Source organism: Eublepharis macularius, chromosome 7, assembly GCF_028583425.1.
Source record: "Eublepharis macularius isolate TG4126 chromosome 7, MPM_Emac_v1.0, whole genome shotgun sequence".
Taxonomy (NCBI): Eukaryota; Metazoa; Chordata; class Lepidosauria; order Squamata; family Eublepharidae; genus Eublepharis; species Eublepharis macularius.
This window is the reverse complement of record NC_072796.1, coordinates 136,468,567-136,489,475: the sequence shown is the minus strand read 5'-3', so window position 1 is coordinate 136,489,475 and position 20,909 is coordinate 136,468,567. Positions and strand designations below refer to the sequence as shown.

The window sequence follows — 20,909 nt, the reverse complement described above, 5'->3', positions numbered from 1 at the left end:
GTATGTACGATATGATATTTATTTATTTGCAGTCAAAGACTATAATTGTAATAATACATCCTTAACAACCCATGTAACAGTTAGTAACAATATAAAAAGGAAAAGGGCTTGAGGACTACACTTAATTTTTAAAATATTTAAAAGGCATATAATTTCACAATGCATAAAAATATCTCAGTATTTACTACTTCCTACAATGGAATTTGACCAAATAGTGACAAAATTTGGCTTTTTGTCTGGAGATGGTCTGTTTTTCATCATTCAGAAGCCTCTCCAGGCAAGTCATGTCCGCCTCCAGTATTGGTCTATCTGGAAGTGGGGAGATAAACTTCTCCCTATACTTTTGATGAAGAGGGCAGCAAAAAAACATATGGAGAAGTGATTCTACTTCTCCAGAAGGGCAGCAGCAACATCTATCCTCATAAGGGATCCTCCTATATTTCACTTCAATAACCGTTGAGGGGATGACTGCACAACAGGCCAGGGTGAAAGCTCTTCTGTAAGATGGAATATCCAAATAAACCAGATATTTGGCCATATCCATGACGTATCTGGATTCCCTGGAGACCATAAAATGTGGAGATCTCGTTGGCGCTCTATATCTCTAACCCTTTGTTTAATTATACCTTTCTCCTGGGCACTGCCCTGCGTCAAAAGATTGTCCGGTGAGAGACCAATTTTCTCTAAATTGGTCTTAACCAGCCACCATCCACTTTGGCTGATAAGAATCTTGCTTTAAGAGGGAGAAGACCTTTTTGGTTGGTACAGATCTTAATCTGCTGATAGGCAGAGGATAGAATTCTGGCTCCAGTTCTTATTTGGCCTGTTTCTAGGCGTTTGGCCTGTTTCTAAGAGCGTTTGGCACACCTGGCCGAACTTGTAGAATGGCACAAATAAATTTGGATTGAGTCTTCTCAAGAACACGCAAATTATCAGCAGAAATGCCGAGATAAATGCCAAATATAAGTTGCGTTAGGGCTTTGGCTTGATACAGTTTAAATGCTGCTGGGACATATAAGTCCCCCTTAGAGTGGAAAAATCTCAGGATTACGTGGCTCACCTTTTTGGCTTTCCCTGTCATCAAATTGCAGTGCACTGTGTTGGCCCCCGAGTCCTGTATCGCCACCCCCAAGTATATAAATTTATTCACTTGCTGGATTTTATTCCCTTTTATCGTCCAAGAGTGCGTCTTAGGATGTCTACCAAATGCCAACACTTTTGTTTTATTGAAATTGATTACTAGGTGTTCTTTATCGCAGTAAATTGAGAATCTATCTAACGCCCTTCGCAGTCCGACTGGGGATCTGGACAAAATAACTGCATCATCGGCATGAAGCAGGATGGTAAATAACGCGAAGCTAACTTTGGTGGATGGAAGTTGGGATCAGTCGTATGTTTCACCACATCACTGATATAATAATTAAATAGCATAGGGCAGGGGTGGGAAAATTGCGGCCCGTGGGCCACATGCGGCCCGCTACAGAGGTTTTTGTGGCCCGCCAAGACAGTCAGTGTGATAGGGTACATTTGTCTCATTAAACTTATTCTAAAATTAAATGTGCTTGCAGCTATAGATGATATGAAATTAGCACAATAAATAAATTGAATAAAACTATCACTATTTTATTTAATTTATATTTATTGATTTTTATGATACAATTTGTACCTTTTCTGAAATGCAAAGTTAACTAATGAATGCAATCATTTTAAAAGGTGCAGCCCTCCGCTAACCTCCGCTCCCACAAAGTTGCCCCCGAGCCAAAACAATTGCCCACCCCTGGCATAGGGGCCAAAAGGCATCCCTGCCTAACTCCCTTGAAGGTTTTTATTGCATCAGTGAGCAGACCCTGTCGGTTGCATCGCACTCTGAGATATGATTCCTCATGCAGGGCACGCATAAGAAATAGCAGTTTTTTATTTATGCTAGAGGCCTCTAGTTTTTGCCACAATCTTTGTCTTGAGATGGAATCAAAAGCTGTCTTCAAATCAATGAAGGCGGCATAAAGAGAAGGTGAACCTTTGACGGCGTATTTTTCAATTAGCTGTTGCAACACCAGACAGTGCTCTGCTGTCGACCTTCCTATCCTAAAGCCTGCCTGCTCCATAGGGATGATTTCTTCTTGTTCTAGCCATAGTTCAAATTTGTCTAAGAGGTGCCTTGCATATATTTTACTAATGATATTTAGTAGACTTATGTGCCTATAGTTCGCGGGATTACTTTTATTGCCCTTCTTAAAAATAGGGACCACAATAGCAGTCCCCCACTGCTTTGGAATTTGACCATTTTGATCTATATATGTGAACAAAGTTGCAAGGAATTGTGTCCACCAGTCTACATTCTCTTTTAGTGCTTCGGGAGGTATTCCATCTAGTCCTGGTGCCTTCCTATTTTTTAATTGAAAAATATGGGCTATTATTTCTGATGGCCTGACTGGGAGCCAAGCTGGAAAATTCTCAGTATTTCCAGGTGAGGTGGGCTGACTATGGTCCTCATAAAGATTCTGGAAAAAGACAGTCCAGCCTTCAGCCGAAATATGCATATCCAGAGGCGAAGACATCTTAGGCCTCCAAACATCAGTGAGCTTCCAAAATAAGGCAGAATTATTTTGTTTGATAGCCCATAGCTTCAGAGTATACTCTTTTTGCTTCCGTTGTATAACCTGTTTATGGTTTTTTTTCCTGATTAACTAACGCTACCTGTGCCACTGCTCTCCTTTCCAACTTATCATCAAATTAGAGTGAATATAGACGGTTCAGTTCTTTTTTTGCTTGGGCACATTCTGGATCGAACCAGGGTTTGACGTTCCTATAAGGGTGGGTTGAGTTATTTTCTGGTAAACTTGTCATTATAGTTTTGAGTTAATAGGTGATAAGTATCTAATGGATCATAATTTGTATTTAAATTTGTGAAAGATAAAGTATATTTCGGCGCATTTTCTGGCATAAGAAAATCCTTTGCTTTTTTATCAAGTTTACTGGACAATCTTAACCTTTTCCCTATAAGTTCAACCTGTGTTGAATATCGTTCCTCCTGTCAGTTTAAATTCAGCGGGAGGACTTCAGAATGGGTCATCAAAATAAATAAATAAAGTAAACAAGGCAAGCAAAACTATGCAAATTAAGTATGCCAAATCTAGATTACAGTAAGTGCTGAGAAACGGCAGCCGTGGTCAAATGGCAGAGTTTTTGGACTCAGCATATACTTTGTAAAAACACCACAGTCTCTGCTGTATAGCATGAATCTTTGTACAGGGTAGGTTCATGCATGCATATCATGGTAGATACAAGATTAATAGTAGGTTGAACTGAAGCACAAGCCTCTGAAGTGTGTAATGTGTGTTTGGATTTACAACAGGTGTCATCGCTATGCTTCTTCAACAGTGTGGTGCCATGGTGAAAAGTCAAATCTATTATTCATCCAACTAGTGTGGTAGCTGCTCTGCAGAGTATGTCTTCAGATGTCTTTAAAATTCAACATATGATGAAGAGCAACCTACTCTTGCCCTCTACTTTTGTCTTTTGTAGCTGTTGTTTTTCTTTTCTCCTAGCTATCTTTTATGCATTAATTAAAAACTGTTGTGCATTAATTAAAAAGATTTCCTCTTGAACTTGGATGTGATTAAGCTCTTTAACTTGGGAATCTGTGATAACAGCCTCTACTTATAAAGCTTGTAAAGGCTATGACCTTTTCCTTTTGGAGGCAGGAAAACATTTTATAATACCCATAAATATTTATTCTGGTAGGTTCTAAAACCAGTTGGAAATAGGCTGATAAATTGGCACAGGTGGAAAGTGGTTGTCTTGTTTGTGAAGGCATTGGTTTTGTTGATTTGCATGCTGCCTAATTGATGACCACTTTCTGCTTCTGCAAATGGCTAGATAACATACAAATTATACTTTCTGTCATTCTGACATGGCAAGGCAAGACAATTAGTTGAATATGGACAGTCAGGAGAATGTAATGTTATGGCAGGAAAAACTATTCCCACAATCCTATGCTGATGTTTCATCCCCCCACAGCCCCTCACTGGAAGGGTGTTTGTGTCTGTGTCCATAAGAGAGTCCAAAGGGGAAAGAAATACCCCTAATAATAATAATAATAATAATAATAATAATAATAATAATAATAATAATAATAATAATAATAATAATAATAATAATCGATTTATATACCGCCTTTCAGGATGACTTAACACCCACTCAGCGGTTTACAAAGTATGTTACTATTATCCCCACAACAAAACACCCTGTGAGGTAGGTGAGGCTGAGAGAGCTCCAGAGAACTGTGACTAGCCCAAGGTCACCCAGCTGGCTTCAAGTGGAAGAGTGGGGAATCAAACCCGGTTCTCCAGATTAGAGAACCACACTCTTAACCACTAGACCAAACTGGCTCCCAGTTTGATCCCAGTTGATCCTGTATGGCTATAGTTTGCACCGTCCTTCCTGGCATTGCATCCAGCTTATGTGCCTAGATACTGTACTACTTGTGTTTATATTTGGTGCATCCAAAATGAATTATTATTATGATTCTGAAATAATTTTTATTGTGATGTGCTTTGAAGACCACATAATGAAAAAGTGACATATACATTTTAAAGTAAATTAATAAATTGAAAGGCTCAAGTGTGTCATATCTAGGCATCCTTGTTGGCTTCTTTTAGTCATCGTTTTTTCACAAGGGCTGTTCTCACACGTCTTACCAGCTCCAGTATGTTGCGCAAAGCTGCCGCAAGGACAGCATCTTCCTGGCGCGATTTCCTGGTTCTCGCGTGAAATCGCACCAGGAAAACGCTGTCCTTGGGGGAGCTTTGTGCGATGTACCAGAGCCGGTAAGACGTGTAAAAACGGCCAAGTTCTCATTGCTAAGTGCAAATACACATTTCTCCCTGTGGGGAGAAAGGTGGGGTATAAATTAAGTAACTTAAAAAAAAATCTGCATGCATGTTCAACTTGTCCCATTTCTTGGACTCAGCCAACCTAGCCACATTAATCCATGCTACAGTAACCTCAGGACTAAGGTACTGTGACACACACACTCTGCACGTGTGACGGCCCTTGAAGACAACATGGAGCTTACCATTGGTGCAAAACATAAGAACTACACTGCTGACAGAGGTTAAGCATTATCTATATTATCTATAATGCCCCAAATAAAAGTTATGTTGGCTGTCAGTTTGCTTCCCTGCTCAGTTCAAAGTGCTGCTGTTAACCTTTCAGGCCCAGAGACAACGAAAGTGAAGTCAAGACCTAGTAATTATTTAAAGCAGAATAATAACAAACCGCTTCTGGAATATGTAATACCAGATAACTCAAAACCATGGAGTAAGAAAGGTAATTTACCAAAGTATGTTAGCAAAGGCGAAGTACACTACCTACAAGAAATGTAAACTTACAAAATGATAGGGGGTGCACCTAAGTGATCTTTCTACACTTTTTCAATTCAGGAATATATGAATAGGGTTTACATATTTTTCATGTAATCTGGAAAAGATATTAAGAAAATATTGAAATGAGTCTGTAACTGGGATTTTGTCATTGTTCTATTTGTTCTATTTCTTATAATTTGTATATGATTGGGTTATATTTAAAATTTCTGCATGCTTAAGTATAAAGGATTGTCTATTGCACCACTTGTCATTTTGTTTCTGTTTATATTTCTTGTGGATAGTGTGCCTCATTTTTGCTAATATGCTTTGGAAATTTTACTCTTGTGTAATTTACCTTTCCTAGAGCTGTGCTTTTGTGTTATCTGGTATTACATATTCCAGAAGTGGATTGTTGTTGTCTGACTTCCATAATTACTAGGTCTTGGCTTTGCTTTTGTTGTCTTGTTTCTTGTTTGGCTTAACCTTAAGCCCCAATACTATGCAGATGTCGGAGGTTCTGTAAAGCATGTTTTTGGTGGATAGTGGCTTGCTTCAGTTCACTTGTCTTTTTTAAAAGATATTATATCTGCTTTTTAAGTTTATGTAAATTTCTTTGACTCCCACTGATCAGTAAAAAAGCAAAATACAAATATTTTAAATACGTCATCCCCTTCTATAGCCATTGTTGAGATATTATATCACGTACTCATGATATGGTGCTTGCATTTGGATCTGAACTGAAATATTTATTATCTATTGTTTTTATGCCCCACTTTTCTTACCAGTGGACCCAAGGTAGCTTACATAATTCTCCTCCATTTTATACCCAGAATGACCCTATGAGGTAGATTCAAGACAGGAAAAGGAACTACTTCTTTACACATATGATTAAGATATGGAGGAAGTAATGTTGGCCACAAGCATAGACAGCTTTAAAAGGAGATTCGACGGAGCCATGGAGGAGAGATCTGTCAGCAGCTAGTAGTTATGGTGTCTAACGTGAGCCTCCATTTTCAGAGGCAGTGAACCTCTGAATAACAGGTCCAGGAGGTAACTTCAAGGGAAGGCCTCCACTTTGGTGCCATGTATTTGGCCCTCCATAGCAACTGGTTGGCCTCTGTATGTGGCAGATGCTTGACTAGATAAACCACTGGTCTGTTGTTATGTTATTATAGGTTAGGCTGAGTAGGCTTCCCAGTTGCCTGCTGGTGGCAGGTGAGCTCTTGGGGGGGTTTACCCCTCCCCCGATGGCCGGTGATTGCCAAGCAACAACGGGGCGCGATCATGTCACTTCCTGAAGTGACGTCATCACACTGGCCACAAGCATGCTCCCATGTTTCGCTGGGGCCAATTTTGGCCCCAAACAGTCTGAATTTGGCCTGTGCAAAGTGCAGTAGCATGCCCATAATTGGCGTGATGATGTCATTTCAGGAAGTGATGTCATCTTGCAAGCACCAGGAGCACGCGTGTGCAAAAAGGGAGAAGCATGAGGCGCGAGGAGAGAATTTTCCTTAGCAGAAAAACTTTAAATGCATATGCCTGAATTAATAAAGATATCAATCAATTTAAGAGCTGAATTGATTTAATAAGAAAATCCCTGATGTGTTAACTAGTCTTCAGTGTATTGTTGGTAATGCTTAGAGGAAAGTGTCAGGTCCTCCTCCCTCCCGCTGGGAGGATATAGAGACCTGTCAACCCTAAGGCTGAGTGTGTGTGACTGGCCAAGGTCATCCAGCAAGGTTCAGGACAGAGTGGGGATCCTTGTCCAACTCTTTAATCACTACATCAAGCTGGTTCAAAATAGTCAGATAGGCAGGGGTATCCATTGATCATAATAAACTTATCTCAACATGAAGTCCATTGTAGGCCGTGTGAAAGTATAAATGAGAAGAAAACTGAATTGATTCTCCAAGAAACTGTTTGTGAGAGCTAATGCATAAATGGTTAATGATACAGAAGAGATTAATTTTGATACAGGAGTACGATTAGAAGTAAATAAATGAGCATGGGCAAACATATCTTGAAAATAGAAATTGGAGCTAACTCTTTGGGGAGCAGTTTGAATATCTCCGAGCAAGAAATGAAATAAAGGAAACTAGGTTAATCTAAGCATATAAGAACTGTCACTGCTTAGCCTCTGGGATTCTTCCCTTGTGGGGCTTATGCTGTTTGGTGGTCAGAATGAATGAAATGACAGCAGTCTCCAAAATCATTAAAGCATGCAAATCTATTGAAATGCTGCTCAGAGGTAAACAGTTGGCCAGTGATGTCAACACCATTTACATGTTCATTTTTCACAGTCTTCTCTGGTCCCAAAATGCGGAGCTCGGGACATATGTTCAGTGAACAATGAACAGGTAACACTTAATCCCCCAGTAACACTTTGCCAAGGTGACTTGAACATCAGTGAGAGAATTTTCCTTAGCAGAAAAACTTTAAATGCATATGCCTGAATTAATAAAGATATCAATCAATTTAAGAGCTGAATTGATTTAATAAGAAAATCCCTGATGTGTTAACTAGTCTTCAATGTATTGTTGGTAATGCCTAGATACTCTGTGTGTGTGTGCTAGATGGCAATGGATTTGTTGGTCAAAAAATAATTTCTCTGTCTCAGAGTTAGATAGCTGTTCATATCTCGCTGTCTTCAGTCTGACCAGAACACTTAAAGTCTTATTGCATATCAAGATGGAACTAAATGTCAGAATCCTCTTTTAGCTGCTCTAATCCCACATTTACTTTGGCAGTGTAAAGCAAGGCCAGGGGAAAAAATCCAGAGGCTTGGCAAGGTAAAATCAGCAGTCTACAGACTGTGTATGTGTGCATGTATGTTGTGACCTATCTTCCCAGCAATTTTGTCTCAAAGTTTAACTGCACTTGTGGAGGAGAATGACTTTGGGAAAGAGGGAGAGCAACTCTTTCCTCTGCTGCCATTTTCTCACTACAAAAAGATGCTTCTCCATTTTTATTGACAGAACAGTTCTCTGTAAATGATAAATGTTCATGTTTATGCAGAAATAGTACGTAGTTGGTTGAATGAAAGATTTGACTTTACTCCATGGCAAAGCAGGGGAGGACAAGCTAAGCAACAGGGCATAGAGTGTTAGTCTGTTGCAAAATAGTAAAGAGTCCAGTAGCACCTTTAAGACTAACCAACTTATTTGTAGCATAAGCTTTCGAGAACCACAGCTCTCTTCGTCAGATGGCACCTGATGAAGAGAGCTGTGGTTCTCGAAAGCTTATACTACAAATAAGTCGGTTAGTCTTAAAGGTGCTATAGGGCATAGAGTGTGATTGATTCCTCTTAATCATCTGACTTCTGGACTTGGGGGCTCAGATAGAAGTTTAAAGTTCTTCCTGAGTAGAGACCTTGTACCTATTCTCAAGAGCTTCAAAGTCTGCCACATCCATTCTGCCACATCCATTCTGACAATTTCTTGTAGTGTGAAAAGGATACAAGGAAGGGGGATACAAAGCTCTTGCTCATTGAGATGAACATACCCTGACTTAATTATGCTTGAAAAGCACCACTGAGAGCAGTTAGATTTGATCTGATTGAGGCCTTAGTAATGAAAATTCTCTTCCACTCCTCTGGTCACTCTGGACTTCCCAATTACTGCTCCTGGAAGGCTGCAAAATGTGGTACTGCTGCGGTGCAGCTGTAGATGGGCTATTAATCTATTATATAACATTTGATTTATTGTGCAAGCAAGACTCCTGTGTTTAGCAGAACCCTCATGTTGGAAGGTCAGAACTGTGTCTGAGAAATAATTTTGTCTAAGGAAGCAGGAAAGAATGCAAACATGGGATAAGATATCATTGTGTTTTGCATGCACAGTTGATAAAATTGGAAGTCTATTGGAGAAATCATCTTTGCCCTTTAACAGGTTCTAAAAACTGGGTTGTCTTTGGTGATCAGTCCGGTTCATCAGCAGTCAAAATACTGATGCTGGTGTGCCATTAAACCTCAAGTTGGGCAGGGGGAGGAACATAACTCATTAGCAAAGTACAAAGGAAAATGGAAAAGAAGGTGTGCTATTTTTCTTATTTGATATTTCTGTGTTTTGAAACCTCTGCATCTCCAAATAGCAGGGTGTTCAGCACTACATTTTCGGTTTCCTTTGGTAGATAGTAGAGGATAGTCTCTTCGTAACAAATGATTAATAAATGTAGGTGAAGTAAGTCTTTTGGGAGTGCAGAAGCAGGCATGCCTAACATCTCCTGAAAGAACCGAAACCTGCTTCTGTTATCTAAATCCAAATGGTTTCCACCGGTTTTCCTTATACATACTCCCCCAGACTTAGGTTGGGGAGTAGCTTGGAGCTAACTCTTACACCCTCAGGTGGGCGTGACTCTCCAGAGGCCTCCCTCTGGTTCTCCCCATCATCTGAGATCAAGCAGGTTATGACTAGAGATGGGCACAAAGTGAAATACGAACCAAAGTTTGTGACGAACTGGGCCGGATCGTGGTTCGCGAACTGGTGGTTCATCAGAGCCCATTTCTGACGAACCGCCATGAACTTTAGGCTGGTTCATTTGGTTCATTTTTTGGTTCATCACTGCAGACAGCCTGGCGCCGATCAATCAGTTTCCTAGGCAACAGGGAATGGACTTCCTGTAGACCTTCTGCTGACCCGGAAGTGGCCTTCTGCTGACCCAGATGTGATGATTTGCTTTTTTAAAATTTTATTTTAATTATTTTATTGGTTTAAAAAAGAATGCATACATATACACATAGACATCACATCAGGGGATATCAAGCAGAACTTCGTAAGAAATCAACAGCGATAATAATAACAAACTATGTATTATACTCATTTTCCATCTCTACAGTTCCTTCTTCTTTATATCTTGTTTTCCTTATCCAAAACCTAATTTTCCTGTAAGTCTACCCTGCTTATTTCCTGTAAGTATTCTCTCCCATCTTCATATCCTATACTTAATTTCTTGTTCCATCTATGAAAGGGTGACCCTCTTTTCTGCAGATCACCCCTACTTTGTTCTTTTATCAAGTCTGTTAAGACATCCATTTCTGCTGTTTCTAAGATTTTTCCTATAAGAAGTGATGATTTGCTGACTTGGATATGACGTTTTCATGAACCAAACGAACTGATTCGTGAACTGGGGCAGTTCGTGAAAGTTCGTGGTTTGTGAAATGCGACAAACCACGAACCGTACGGTTCGGTTTTTTCCTGGTTCGTGCCCATCTCTAGTTATGACTATTAATGAGACATTTTTCATCTATGGGCTACCTGCCACAGACTGATCAGTGAGATGCCTGTTTAATTTCATTCAAATGCTGTTAAGACTCTATTGTCCATAGCCTTTATAGATAAGAGTTATAGTCCTGCTGTCTTTTTAAAAGCTTTATTGGATTTTGTGTTGCTTATCTGTTTGTATGAGTTTGTTCTCCTCCCCCCGCAGCTTTGTTTATACTTAGATATATTTTTATTTTTAATTTATTGTTTGCAACACTGTGGACTTTTTAATGTTAGAAGTGGCCTATGAATTATACTTTTAAGGGAATTCAAGCTTCCTTTGTGCCAGAAAATTGTCTCATGGCCTATTAACTCCTTAGCAGAGTTACACTCTTCTGCTTTCACTGAGATCAGTGGGTTTAGAAGAGTGTAGCTTGGTTTACAGTTGTATATTTAGCATCCCATCAAGGATCCTCCTTTAGGATAGAGCCACTTTGCTTAACAGATCAGCAAGATTGTAATGATACACTTCTACCAAAGCCCGCAAAGATTTACTACTTCAGTGAATTTATCTACTATCCCTTATTTTATCTGAAGACTACTTGGGAAAAAATCAGTGGACTTATAGGCGTTTGAGTCTGTTTAGGATAGCTTTGTTAAGGTGCCATACTCATTTAAAAGGGAAAGCACTGATAGCAATACAAATTATTTAATGAATCAATCATTAGCAGAATTTTTGTTGCTTTAGGAATAAGAATAAAGTTTCATCCTGTTATCTTGGGCCCTTTCTTATATGCCCAAGGTAATGACAGTCACCACTTTGGGATCAGGAAGGAATTTTCCTCCAAGCCAGATTGGTCAGGGATCCTGAAGGATTTTTGCCTTCCTCTGAACATAGAGTAGGAGTCACTGTTGGGGGAGAGAGGAATAGGGGAGGTTAGCTGTGAATTTCCTGTATTTTGCAAGGGGTTGGACTAGATGACCTTAGGGTTACTTCTAGCTTTGTGTTTTGAGGTTTCTATGTTTCTTCCAATGCATTAAATTATTTCATATGTATAGCCTTGTAAAATGAGCTAGATGCTGTGGTGTAAGAGTCTGAGATGCTTATTTTCTTCCCTTTTCTCCCATTTCAGAATATGACAGATACCTAGCATCCAGCAAAAGCATGGCAGCAGCTTACCTAGATCCAAACTTGAATCACACTCCGAGTTCAAGCACAAAGACACACCTCAGTACTGGGATGGAACGATCCCCAGGGGCCATGGAACGAGTCCTGAAGGTTTTCCATTACTTTGAGAACAATAGTGAGCCAGCAACATGGGCGAGTATTATACGTCATGGGGATGCGACAGATGTTTGGGTGAGTTAATTTTATATAAAAGATGGCAGAGATGGTTATATGAAGGTCATGCTTAGACTGTGACATAGATGACTTGAGATTGAGGAGAAAAACACGGATGTTGAAATATTACTTAGAAGTCTGTTCAGCTCATGCTGTGAGTCATTCCGGGCAAAGCTTTAATTTCTAGCACTTTTCTCAAGAGAAAAAGGAGGGCATTAAACTGTGTATGCCAATGTAACTAACCTATTTTATATGATTGCTCAATTTCTGTGCCACAGTTATTTTTGGAAGATAGTAGCTTGGTTACACCGGCTCAGATTAACGTGCTCCTGCATTTGGTGTGTGTGAAGATAATTTAAATGTATTTAAAAGGAGTGTCTGAAGGTTGGTGTTTTAAAGGTCATTTAAGAAGAGGTAGCATGCTGTATAGTTTGACCAGCGTGGTCAAACCTTCTACAGATAGACTTAACCCGTGGCCTTCTAAATGCAGTTATTACATAGAAGACATCAGGGAAACAGGATTTAAAATAAACTTTTATTCATTGTCAGGAATAGGAGAAGTTAAGGAGTTCATTAGCAAGGCAAAAACAATTTACAGGTAACACAGAGTTTTTGCTGGGCTAATCAAGTTATAATCTTTGTTTCACGGAGTCAGTTAACCACCTAGCTTTTGTTTTGGAGGTGATTGTTTCCCTTCCCTCAACCTCAGGATTTTCACAGTGTTAATGTGAGCTACTCCCAAGACTACAAACTATTAGCCGCCTTCCCTCACACATGCATTCTGTTAGCCTGCTTTATCGTAAAAGACCGGTTCTGAGACTTCCAAAATCTCCCCTGAGAAAGGATTGTCAGCCTCCCCCTTCTCTGTTGTGAGCACAAGCCCTCTCCCCAAACATTCACTTATTTAGCCAACTTGCACTCCAAACACTGACACATGTATTGTCCGTCGAAACTGGTTCTCTCCCACTCTGGAGAGACAACCCCTATCTGATCTGAGCTGACAGCACACTGGCTTTTTCTCTCACTCCTCCCCTCTCATCAGGCTTCCTCCAGCATGCATGGGTCTTGATTGGATAAGCTGCTCTGCACATACCCCAAACAGTCATACAGGGGATTCTTGTCTTACACAAAGTGGCAAGATCTCTGCTTATCCATCACAAGGTGAATGAAGGGGTTTTTCGAAGTTTGCAGCGTTTATGTTTGTGTGCATGTCTATGAGAGCGTCATGTGCCATCAAGTTGTTTCCGACTTACGGTGACTCTATGAATGAATGGCCTCCGAATTATCATCATTGACAACCTTGCTCTGGTCTTGCAAACTGAAGGTCATTGCTTCATTTATTGAGTCAGAATGTGGTATGCAGGATAATCTGGTATGCCCTGGGGATCTTAGATTTTTATTTTAGACTGAAGTTGAAGCACACTATTTTTGTGAGTTGAAAAATACTGTTCTTCTTAGTGGATTTTTTAAAATGGTCACTCAGATGTAGCAATTTTTCATGTTGGAGGAAGTGTGAATAGATTCGGTACAGCTCATTCGACAGTATAATATGTGATTCTCTATAAACCACTAAAAGTAGTTTTAAAATCCCATTTAAATGTGCCTTGCTTGATTATCACCATGCTTTACAGTGAACACTGAAGTTTTGATATTTCCCATCCACTAACTTTAGAGATTATAATTGGCCTTCCAGAGCGCTAAAAATCAACCTTGCCATCAGTGCCGTTATTTGTCCCCCATGGCACACTTCAGATCTTAAGTCTTTTAAAAGCTTCATGGGCATTTTTTGTTTACTTGGTATGTCTATAATTGTTGGCTTTTATGGATGCTTCTGAAAGATTGAACAAGTTTGCTAATGGTTATAATGGCTTCTAGGAACTTTGTTCAACTTCTTTCTTTTCTGTTTAGGGTAAGGAAGGAAGCCCAGGCTAGAACATTTTAAACTTGTTGCAGTTAGCTTACAATTTTAATAATGTTGAAATCTGTTCATCTTGTGTTTTATGGATGATTTAGATGTTAGACTTGCACATGCATTGAAATGGTAAAGCAAATTTTTATGACAATTCTGGTTTCCATAATTTTATTTTTCCTCACCTTTTATGGAACAGACTGGCACATAAAGTGACTTCAACATTTTATCATTTTAAATTTCTGTTCCTCCTTTAATTTCCAGGCAGATTTCAACATTTTTGCTTTAGAGATCTTTAAACAGATATTCACGCAAAATGCAGCTTTGTGCAAATGTTAGGTGAAGAAAAAGCCAACCCTAATGTGAGGGGAAAGAGCCGTGAAAGCTGTGGGTGAACCTTGCACTGCCATCAGCCTGGCTGAGTTTAAAAGCAGCTGGGACGGGAGAGGGGGTTGCAGTGGGTGGGCAACAGAGCTCTGTTCCATTTACCTCATGTACAGAATCCTTGGTTGAAATGGAATTTTTTTCGTATGTTCTCTCCCACCTCCATCTTCCTTTGACCAAACCAGCCCTTCTTGCTCTACCTGATATTGCATCTCCTTTCCATTGTGTCTATGCAGACAGTAGAGTACAAGGCTTGGAGTGGAGTGGTTAAGAGCGCGGGACTCTAATCTGGAGAACCGGGTTTGATTCCCCACTCCTCCCCCTGTAGTCAGCTGGGTCACCTCGGGTCAGTTACAGCTTCTAGGAGCTCTCTCAGCCCCATCCACCTCACAGGGTGATTGTTGTTGAGAGGGTAATGATAACATACTTGTAAACCACTCTGAGTGGGTATTAAGTCATCCTGAAGTGTAGTGTATAAATCAAATACTATTATTATTCAAATTATCCGAAACACAATCAACAATAAGCAAAGGTCACATGTTATTATTGATTGGCCTTGCTAAGTTGATACAAGTTTCCACCGGATATCAAAGTATCAACCAGATATCGGCGTAATATGTACGCAGTTCCAAGTAGCGCCGTCTTTTGCAGTTCTGTAGGTGTTATGTCAGAAAACTACAGTTTATCCATATGAATTGCAAAGTTTTCAAGATGGTTCCAAGTGCCCCAATGACAATGGGGACTACTATTGCATTCTTCTTCCATAGACGGGTGGTTTCTATAGCCGAATCCCTATATTTAATCCTTTTTTCTTGTTCTTTTTGTTCGACTCTGGTATCCCCAGGAATTGCAATGTCGATTATCCAGACTTTTTGATTGTTGTTGTTGTTGTTGTTGTTGTTGTTGTTATACTCTGCAGCTGCTTTGTTCTCATGGCTGTTCACCTCCAAGTTAGAAAAAAGCATGACTGAGGCTCTTTTTGCCATGTTTATGTAGGTTTTTTTCAGTTGGACACTAGGAGAATGTTGATGGAATTCTTGGTGGATTCCTACATGTTTGACCCTTTTTGATCCTAGCTGATAAAATCTGCTAGAAGGGACCGGGTCAGTGGGTATTCCCAGTGATTAATGCCACATTGAGAGATTATTGTTTTCAAACCTTTATTTGAAACAAAACAAAACAAACCCTCACTGGACTGACTAATATTAACAGTTATTGTCCTTACTCATTTGTGAATACGCTGGTATGGGTTTTGTTTAGGTTTTCTTTGTTCTAACTGTAGGCTTATACATCAGTGATCTCTGTTAGGTTTGCCTGATTTTTTTTATAGTCTCATCTTTGTCTTGTATAAAGTATATCTTCCTTTCCAAAATAAAAAGGCTGTCATTTTTCATTGTTAGAAAAAATGTGTCCTACTTGGCCAGTTTTCTGAAATAAACTCTGCATGTTACAGAGGTTTTGTGCCAAGTTCAGAAAGCATAGAAAAATGAATGAGTTACATTCCATGGCTCCTTCTATTTATGTGCAGATGGTAGTGGTGGGGGATTTGCCATGTGCCCAGTTGGCAATGGTGGTGGATGACACAACACCAGGCCTTCATTTAACTATGTTAAGATGTTGTCTTTCAGACAGGGAAGGAGTTATTCTTGATGATAGTGCTGAGCTATACAGCTTGAGATATGGGCAACTGTCCTATGTAGAGAAGTTAGCCGTGTTAGTCTGTGGTAGCAAAATCAAAAAGAGTCCAGTAGCACCTTTAAGACTAACCAATTTTATTTTAGCATAAGCTTTCGAGAATCAAGTTCTCTTCGTCAGATGTCCTATGTAGGACATCTTGCTCAAATAGCAGCCACGTGAAAGTAAGATTTTTTTGTTAGAAATGAAGGAACAAGTTTCCCCACTTTTTCTACACGGCTCTCAGTGTATTCTGAAGCTAGGTTAGAAGAAATGCTGTGTAGAAATGATGTTCATTATGGTTCCCTTTCCCTAAGGTCAGCTGTTCACATAGTTGTTTGTTGCCCAACAACAAACAGGGAAAGGCCTGAGGCTTATTGGCCAAATACCTGTTACTTTTTAAGGAATCAAATAAGATGTGATCTTTTACAGTATTGCACTTTTTTTTAAAAGTGTTGTGACCAGCCAGTTAAAATCTTGAGGATATTAAAAATGAAGGAATTTCCTCCGAACTGTGCAGTCTTGTAAAAAAGAAAAGTTACCATTTACCCATTGCAGTCCAGTTTTACAGTCCAGCGGCACCTTGACCTGTTAGTTGTCTTCTAGGATTGGACCTAGCAGGGATTAGTCTGAATGCTTAAGTTTTTTTGCAGAGAGCAAACAAAGATCACAGTATGAAAACTTATTCAACAGTAACAGTATTGCCTGTTAGGAGTGTGGAGATTCATGTTGACACTTAAGGACAAGCAAAGGAATTCAAGAGCTTATGAGAGAGAGTTATCAGGCTTTTTCCTTAATCCTTTCTGCTCAATCACAGAGGAAGATGGAAAGCTGTTGGCTGTTGGTGAGATTGTCACAGATTATCTTTTAAAGCATTTTAAATCATTTTTATATGAAATATTTGACAAGCTTCCTATTGTGTAGTATGAATTGACTCAGCTTGTGGAAAAAATAAATGTAAAATGTCGCTATAAACTTTTAAAAACACGTGTAGCTAGCATTTTATTAATCTTCAAAGTTTTGATTGAGAAATAGTTTGTGATACAGTTGATTTTTTTCTATTATACTCAGTTTAGTATAGAAAAATGTTTTTTTAAAATTAATCATAAGCTATGCATGTTCTGTTGAAGTTTGTGAATTAAAATTGCATTTATTCTCCTTTCTAGGGCATAATCCAGAAGATAGTGGATAGTCACAAAGTTAAGAATGTCGCCTGTTATGGTTTACGGCTCAGTCACCTGCAGTCGGAGGAAGTTCATTGGCTGCATCCAGATATGGGAGTGTCCAATGTGAGAGAGAAGTTTGAACTGTCTCATGCTCCAGAGGAGTGGAAGTAAGATTTTATCCTTTCCCGTTGTTTAAGAGCATACTCTTTGAAAATTGTGTAGTGGGGCTGGAAAAATTGTGAAATAGTGGCTTCCTTTTTTTCTTCTTCCAGGGTCTGAGACTGTAGATGATGGAGAGAAACTGGGTATTTCAGTGGTGTGTGGTTCCAGTTGCCACAAGAAAGGCAGTGGGATGGCCGAGAAACTCTATGACTTCTTTGTATCTGTTTTGATTTTGGAAATTAAGGGGCATTCTTTGTATTTGTTTTGGGGAAGGGTGTTTGAAGAAATTGAGTCAAGTTGAGGAGATGAGAGTTGAAATTTTAGGACTACTAGTAAGCTGAAAACTAGTAAGACTCCAGGTCCAGATGGCTTACACCTAAGTTTTCTTAAGGAACTCAAATGGGAAATGCTGTATGTAACTTGTTGCTTAAATCAATTTCGATGCTGGAATACTAGAAAGGAGCAAATGTCACATCGATTGTTACTGCTGAGAACTAATCAGCACGGCTTCTGCAAAGGGAAATCCTCGCCAACCTTTTGGAGTTCTTTGAGTAGGTTAGCAAGCATATGGACAACTGTGATTCATTAGATATTAGATACTTGGACTTGCAAAAGCCTTTTGACAAAGTACCTTTTCAAAGAATTCTGCATAAGTTGATTAGTCTTGGAGTAAGAGGAGGGGGCATTTTATGAATTAAATATTGGTTAAATGACAAGAAACAGAGAGGTAGAATAAATGGACAGTTCTCTAAATGGAAGGAAGTGAGCAGTCAGGTTCAACAAAGATTGGGATTGGTACTGGTTTTTTAATAAATTGTTAGGGTTATTTGGGATGGTGAAACCAAGGCAGATTTTGAAGAGATCCAGGAGGACATTTCTATATTGGCTGAGTGGACAACAACAATGTAAATGAAGTTCAACATTGGCAAGCGTAATCCTGAGTTTAAATATATGCTGAAGGGGTTTGAACTGGCCAAGACTGACTGGGAATGAAATCTTGGAGTTGTAGTGGATAGCTCTGAGGAAATGTGAACTCAGCATGTGGCAGCTATGAAAAGACATGGAGATTAATAATCTCCAACATGGAGATTTAGGAAAGGGATTAAAAATAAAACGGCAATCTTGTAAAGCCATTATGTGAAAGTGAAAACATAATTTCAGATGAGTAGGCATGTTGATCTGCAGTAGAAGAGCAAGATTCGAGTCCAGAATCACCTTAAAGACCAACAAAATTTCCAGTGTATAAGCTTTTGAGAGTCAAAGCTCTCTTCATCAGATACATAAACTGACGCAGTTCTGTTTGCATGCAACCTTGTACAACACCTAGTGCTTTCCTCCCTATATATTATAGTGCCCAGAATCAAGTTGCGTGACTTGAGCAACTAGAAACACAGGTGGAGATACAATAAGTTTGACAGCATAAGCAAGTACCGTAGTCTTTCTTGCATTTCCGCTTGCATAAGACCTCTAGCTCTGGATGCAACCCAGTGAACACAAAAATAGTTTACCTTAATTTGGAATACTGTGTACAGTTCTGGTCACTGCGTCTCAAAAGGATATTGAAGAGCTCAAAAAAGTACAGAAGAGGGGAACCAAGATGATTAACAGTATGATCTGATCAGACTTACTCTGGTCTAAGCCCATTGAAATCACTGGGCTTAGACTGGAGTAGCTCTGTTTAGGATTGCACTGAAAGAGACTGGATCTCCATTCCCATGAGAAAAGGCAAAAGAATTTGGGACTTCTCAGTTTAGAGAAAAAGGTTACTAAATGGGGGAAATGGGGACATGGCCAAGGTTTATAAAATTAATCATATTATGGAGAAAGTGAATACAGAGAGCTTTTAAATCATCTCCTATTATGCTAGAACTCAATATTGGTTTGGGAAAGACAAAAGAAAATATTTCTTTATTCAACAAATAATTAAATTGTGGAATTCACACTCAGTGGACATAGTGAAGGCCACGAATATAGATCGATTTAAGGGGGAATTATACAGAGAATGGGTCTTTCAGTGCCGATTAGCCATGGTAACTAAAGGGAACCTCCATATACAGAGCATACCTTTTAATATCTGCGCCAAGAGTCATGAAAACCTTGACATCTGTGCCCTGTTAGTTTGACCCTCTGGGGTAACTGGTTGGCCACTGTGTGGAACAGTGTGCCGGGCTACATGGAACTCTGGCCTGATCTAGTAGAGCTCTTCCTATGTTCTTATTTAAAAGGAAGGTCTGGTGAACAGAGACAGCATTGAACTGGAAGCATGGAACATGCCAGTGGGGGTAGTATTGGCAAGTGGTTCTTGAGCTTGCTTAAATACACACTTGTGATGGAAAGCCTGTCCCAGATGGCTTATCTGCTGTTCCAGCAGCCTGAGACAGGGAAGGATACGGCCGCTTATCTGTGATGCATTAATCCTGCTGACAAGGCACGAAGGTGAGGCTGCATCAGGCAGTCCATGAGTGGAATGCAGAAATAATAAAGGGAGTAGAATGAATTAAAAACAAGAAGTCAGGAAGCAGAATAAAACATTACAGTTGGAACACAGTCCTTCTTGGGCTCTAAGGCTTATAGCAGATGACAGACTGGAAATTAGGGGGGGAGAAATTCAATAGAACTAACATCATTTACAGTTTAGGATTGCCTTGAAGTGTTTTTCATGCTGTGGGAGCTGTAGCAGGGGGGATTTTCAATCTGGCTGCAGGCCTGGGGTTGGGGACAGAGACAGCTTTAGTGGCACTAGTGGAAAATCGCCATCTTCAGATGGATAAAGGGAATCTAACTATTGCTGTGGTTAGATCCGTTGGCAGCTTTTGATACTGTGGATCCCGCCCTGTTGCTTAGGTGCCTTGAATGTGAGGTGCGTCTTGGCAGATCAGTCTTCAGATGGTTCTGATCTTTTCAATCAGATCAGATACAAAAGGTTGCCATGGGAGATGCTGGATGAATCGCTTGGGAGCTGACCAGGGTGTATGCCATTATTTCCATGTTGTTTTATAACTATGTAAACTTAGTTAATTTCCAGAGTTTTGGATTAAGTTGTTAATATGCTGATGACAGATACATGTTACTCTGAATAAGGGACAAAGTAGACGTGACATTGGCCAGGGGGTCTGACCAGTGGCCACTGAGATCACTTTAGAGAAGATGTTGTCCATTTAAAAAAAAAGCTACCGGGGGGGGGGTATTTCGGCACTTGAGAAGATGTGAGGGGAGGGGTGACAAGATGTCCTGTCCCCCCCGTGCTTGGATCAGGCCCTCACAGCAATATTTAAATGGACAAAATCTTCTCTAAAGTGGTGTCTGCGGCCATGGGTCAGACCTGTGGCCACTGTAAGATCTAAACGGCCTGCTGCATCTGCTTCTGTTCTGGCCTGGTGCCTGAATGCAGTGGACAAGTGGCTGAAAGGGAACAGAAGGTGCGTCCATATGCAAGTGATTCTGGCTTGAAGGGCCGCTGCTGGTTTGTTCCTCCTACCATCACTGGGGTGTAACTGTGCTAAGACTGTGCTAAGAACTTGGGAGTCTTGCTGGATGTGGGGGAAACAGGCGTTCATGACAGCAAAAAATGCTTTCTTTTGAACCACAACTAGTAAGGAAGTTGGCTCTCTATTTGCAGATATGTCATCTGCCTGCAGTGACCTATGCTTTGTATCTAGAGACACCTGAGCCACCCCTGTGCTCACTGGTCTTTGGAGCTGACTAGTC

The 20,909-nt window shown here is 40.0% G+C and overlaps 1 protein-coding gene across 3 annotated transcripts in view; it reads left to right on the top strand.

Moving 5' to 3' along the window:
- PTK2 (protein tyrosine kinase 2) overlaps positions 1 to 20,909 on the top strand; it is a 292,969-nt gene that overhangs the window by 112,879 nt on the left and 159,181 nt on the right. For all 3 annotated transcript variants that reach the window (XM_054985813.1, XM_054985812.1, XM_054985814.1), the window contains 2 exons: positions 11,698 to 11,924; positions 17,040 to 17,206. In XM_054985813.1, the coding sequence (XP_054841788.1) occupies positions 11,730 to 11,924; positions 17,040 to 17,206 (362 nt within the window). In that variant the 5' untranslated portion in view covers positions 11,698 to 11,729. The remainder of the gene's footprint in view (positions 1 to 11,697; positions 11,925 to 17,039; positions 17,207 to 20,909) is intronic.